The 5,000-nt window shown below is 41.7% G+C and overlaps 2 protein-coding genes across 9 annotated transcripts in view; one reads left to right on the plus strand and one right to left on the minus strand.

Moving 5' to 3' along the window:
• The window catches only part of LOC135093539 (formimidoyltransferase-cyclodeaminase-like), a 51,454-nt gene that overhangs the window by 12,188 nt on the left and 34,266 nt on the right, over window positions 1–5,000 (plus strand). The gene's annotated exons all lie outside the window — the stretch shown is intronic.
• LOC135093537 (BTB/POZ domain-containing protein 6-like) overlaps window positions 1–5,000 on the minus strand; it is a 41,404-nt gene that overhangs the window by 10,224 nt on the left and 26,180 nt on the right. The window contains exon 1 of one of the 6 annotated variants that reach the window (XM_063992864.1): window positions 4,947–5,000. This exon is cut by the window's right edge and continues 1,082 nt beyond it. The exons of 4 other annotated variants lie outside the window; for them this stretch is intronic. In XM_063992864.1, the coding sequence (XP_063848934.1) occupies window positions 4,947–5,000 (54 nt within the window). Of the gene's footprint in view, window positions 1–96; window positions 257–4,946 lie in introns of those variants that run through there. One more of the 6 variants, XM_063992868.1, reaches the window with a different exon arrangement.

Consider the following 5,000-nt stretch of genomic DNA (forward strand, 5'->3'; position numbering starts at 1 on the left):
ATTACTAAATCTCTCTCTCTCTCTCTCTCTCTCTCTCTCTCTCTCTCTCTCTCTCTCTCTCTCTCTCTCTCTCTCTCTCTCTCTCACTCACCTTACCTCACAAAACAACCCATGGTGGCGGTCAGTCACTCTAATTGTCTCACGCTTCACGCCCGCGCGCCCGCACACGCCCACGCACGCCCACAGTGATCTCGGGAGGGGGCGGGAGGAGGGAGGGGCCCATGGAGGAAAGGGAGAGCACTGGGAGAGGAGTGACACTTTCCTCCACCTCTCTCTCACTTTTATATGAGAGGGAGAGGGAGAGAGAGGGGGAGGGAGGGGGAGAGATGGGGGAGGGGGTAGAGAAAGAGAGGGAGGGGAAGAAATCACTCACTGGAAAATCTCTACCTTCTTCTTCTTCTCCTCCTCCTCCTCCTCCTCCTCCTCCTCCTCCTCCTCCTCCTCCTCCTCCTCCTCCTCCTCCTCCTCCTCCTCTTCTTCAATCTAGCCCTGTTAGTTTTATCTCTCCTTTGTATTTTCGATGTTTTCTTTCTTTCATTCCTTCTTTCATTCTTTGTTTCCTGTTTGTACGAGTATACGTTGTTGTTGTTGTTGTTGTTGTTGTTGTTGTTGTTGTTGTTGTTGTTGTTGTTACTAACTTCCAAACCGGTTACAAGATTAAAGAACGGAACGGCCTCATTTCTCCTCCTCCTCCTCCTCCTCTTCGTCCCTCTCGTTGGTCACGTGCCTCCACTAGTGTCACGATACACCCTGTTTCATGGCTCTCTCTCTCTCTCTCTCTCTCTCTCTCTCTCTCTCTCTCTCTCTCTCTCTCTCTCTCTCTCTCTCTCTCTCTCTCTCTCTCTCTCTCTCTCTCTCTCTCCCCCTGGGGTGTAGTTATGTATTCACCATCCCTCATATGTCTTTCCTCCTGCTCCTCCTCCTCCTCCTCCTCCTCCTCCTCCTCTCCCTGTCCTCTCTTCCCTGTAGCTAGTTTGAAGTAGTTACCAAACAGCCTTGCAAAGACCAGAAGATCTGTTGATGTATGGCTTTCCTTTGTATTCCTTTGTGTTCCTCCTCCTCCTCCTCCTCCTCCCATTTGATACCTACAGTGATTTTTTTTTTGTATCCTCCCTACTTATTTTTCCTACTTTTTTTGCTCCACGTCCTATCCATCTCTCTTTTCTCCTCCTCCTCCTCCTCCTCCTCCTCCTCCTCCTCCTCCTCCTCCTCCTCCTCCTCCTTAGATAAGGGGCACGGCACCTTCAGGGTCACGCGTTATTTGACCTGAGAGAGAGAGAGAGAGAGAGAGAGAGAGAGAGAGAGAGAGAGAGAGAGAGAGAGAGAGAGAGAGAGAGAGAGTATCGTAAAGGTAAGACAAGGAAATGATTGAATTGAAGGAGAGATAAAAATAGGAGAGAGAGAGAGAGAGAGAGAGAGAGAGAGAGAGAGAGAGAGAGAGAGAGAGAGAGAGAGAGAGAGAGAGAGAGAGAGAATGAATGAGTTGGTAAGTTAATGATAGTGTATAAGAGGAGCCACTTGTAGAGAGAGAGAGAGAGAGAGAGAGAGAGAGAGAGAGAGAGAGAGAGAGAGAGAGAGAGAGAGAGAGAGAGATAGGAAACAAACAAACAAGTCACAGCAATCACAGCAGTGGACATACAGACATACAGACAGACAGGCGCAAGATGAATGTCACGTATGAATGACAAGGTGACAGACAGACGGACAGACTGACAGTGCTGAAGTGTCTCTCTCTCTCTCTCTCTCTCTCTCTCTCTCTCTCTCTCTCTCTCTCTCTCTCTCTCTCTCTCTCTGCGCTGGTGCTATCACTAAGTCTGTTACAAGTTTATCTGAGAGAGAGAGAGAGAGAGAGAGAGAGAGAGAGAGAGAGAGAGAGAGAGAGAGAGAGAGAGAGAGATACATACATACATACATACATACATACATACATACATACATACATACATACATACATCTGTCTGTCTGTCTGCCTGTTTTTCTGTCTATGTCTTTCTTTGCTTTTATCGTTCATAATTTATTGGGTATTCTCTCTCTCTCTCTCTCTCTCTCTCTCTCTCTCTCTCTCTCTCTCTCTCTCTCTCTCTCTCTCTCTCTCTCTCTCTCTCTCTCTCTTATCGCCGCTGCATCTTGAGGTGAGAGATAAGACGAGCCGACACATTCTTGGTGATACCGGGCAATGAGGCTTCAAAGGTTTAGATTAGATTGTGAAGCCTCGGATGAATGAAGCTTGTGATTAATTGAAGAGGGTTAGGTGACGCTGTTGTTGTTTTTTGTTGTTGTAGAAGTAAACAAGAGGAAGAGGAGGAGGAAAAATAATAATAATAATAATAATAATAATAAGAAGAAGAAGAAGAAGTAGAAGAAGAATAGTGGTTGTAATAGTAGTAGCAGCAGTAGTAGTAGGAGTAGTAGTCGTAGTAGTAGTAGTAGTGGTAGTAGTGGTAGTAGTAGTAGTAGTTCGTATTTTAGTATTTCTCTCTCTCTCTCTCTCTCTCTCTCTCTCTCTCTCTCTCTCTCTCTCTCTCTCTCTCTCTCTCTCTCTCTCTCTCTCTCTCTCTCTCGTTTCCGTTCGCAATACTGGCGAGAAAGTGTGTGTGCGTGCCCGCGTGCTCCACTTGGGATGTTTGTGCGTGTGTAAATTACAGTTCTTTATTGAGTTAAAAGATACAGAGAGAGAGAGAGAGAGAGAGAGAGAGAGAGAGAGAGAGAGAGAGAGAGAGAGAGTAAAATCCACACAGGAATAAGCATGAGAGAATTAAAATACAATAGGTGTTTGAAAATTAATGAGTGTGTGTGTGTGTGTGTGTGTGTGTGTGTGTGTGTGTGTGTGTGTGTGTGTGTGTGTGTGTGTGTGTGTGTGTTTATCTTGGCAGTGGATGGACACGCCAATAAACATACATGAACACGTACATATCCCAAGAGATACTGAAACACACACACACACACACACACACACACACACACACACACACACACACACACACACACACGAGTAATTTGAATTAAAAATAATATAAGCAGAACACTTTTTTCTCAACCAATTAAAACCGTCTCTCTCTCTCTCTCTCTCTCTCTCTCTCTCTCTCTCTCTCTCTCTCTCTCTCTCTCTCTCTCTCTCTCTCAATAATAACTAAAAAATACTATAATTTATCTACGTAAGTCTTTTTATAATGTTTTTTAAATCGTTTCCTTAGTCTGTATTAATATTTTTTCTTTTGTATATGACCTTGCATCTTACCTTCAATAATTCCTTTAAGTAATATCTACCATTAATTATTCTCTTCAGCCAGATCCATCACCTCCTGCATCTTATTTTCTTCTTTTCTCTTTCTTTCTTTTTTTTCATTTTCCGTCTAAAAACATACATATATAATCATTTCTGTCATTATTGCCATATTTATCATTCTCTCTCTCTCTCTCTCTCTCTCTCTCTCTCTCTCTCTCTCTCTCTCTCTCTCTCTCTCTCTCTCTCTCTCTCTCTCACTTTCTTATCCTTTTCATTTATTCTCTTTCTATATATTGGCTTTCCCTCTTAATTACCTCTCAATGACTTTTTCTTTTTATCATCTCTCTCTTATTTCCTTCTTTTTACTTTCTTGTACTAGTTTTTTTATCTTTATTCCTCTTTTCTTCACTTATCCTTATTCCTCTTTTACTGCGTCTTACTTATTCTTTCTTACTTTCATTCGTTCTTACTCCCTCTAATCTTTCTTTCTCTTCTCATATCCTCTATTTCGCTTTCTTAATTCCCTCTTATTCCTTCTCCCTAGTTTTTTTTTTCTTCATTCACTTCCTCATATTTACTTTCGTCATCTTTATAATCATTCTATTCATTATCTGGTCTTTCATTCGCCTTACTTGTTATCTCTCTCTCTCTCTCTCTCTCTCTCTCTCTCTCTCTCTCTCTCTCTCTCTCTCTCTCTCTCTCTCTCTCTCTCTCCATCTTTTTTATTCTCGTTCCCTCTTACTTCCTCACGTCTTTATCTTTCTTATTCCTATTTCCTTTTATCTCATCTTTCTTAATCTTCCTCATTTTTGTTTTTTACCTTTCTTTACTTTCTCTCTTTTTTTTATCATTCACACTTTTGCTTCTTCTTTATTCCCTCTTATTACGTTTTTCTTAACCTTGTTCTCTCTCTCTTCATCTCTTATTGCATCGTTCTTAATCTTTCTCTCCCTCTTCCTCTCTCTCTTGGATTTTTTTATATTTTTTTTAAGTAAATGACTTTTAATATTTTAGAGAGCTGTAGCAAGATGTGGAGGACACTGTTCTTAATCGTCTTGGGTTTTTATCAGTTTTAAAGGAGCCAGAGGTGATTGGTCAGGTTTCCATGGGTATCTTTGCTCCACTAATGGTGTAAAATTATCGTCAAGCACTTTTTTCCTCTAGAATCACGACATCCTTGAAAACCATTAACTTTCACAAGACACTGCAAATCTGTCACTAAAATCATGAAAACACCTTTGAAAACCACAACAGCTTCCACTAGTGTCTGTTGTATCATCCTTGGAACCATGAAAATACCAGAAAGCCACAATAAAGGTATCTAGAATCTGCTAAACTATCATTAGAATCACGAAAGCACTCTTAAAAACCACAGTAACTTCCACCAGATTTACGAAAACACTTGAAACCACAACAACTTCCACCAGAATTATGAAAACACTTGAAACCACAGTAACTTCCACCAAAATTATGGAAACACTTGAAAACCACCGTAACTTCCACTGCAATCTGGTAAACCATTGCTAAAATCACGAACGCTCTTAAAGAACGACAATAACGTCCACCAAAACCCACAAAAGCACCCTTGAAAACCACAGTAACATCCAGAAACACTTGAAAACCACAACAACAACCTCAAAAACACCCTTGAAAACCACAATAACACACTTCTATTTAAAATTTCCCCTCTCGTTGCATTTCTCCCACGTGGAGCTCTTACCGTGATTTTCTGTGCCTGTGACGAAGTTTGGCGAGGCGTTCAGGACAGCTTGCA

Source organism: Scylla paramamosain, chromosome 43 (assembly GCF_035594125.1).
Source record: "Scylla paramamosain isolate STU-SP2022 chromosome 43, ASM3559412v1, whole genome shotgun sequence".
Taxonomy (NCBI): domain Eukaryota; kingdom Metazoa; phylum Arthropoda; class Malacostraca; order Decapoda; family Portunidae; genus Scylla; species Scylla paramamosain.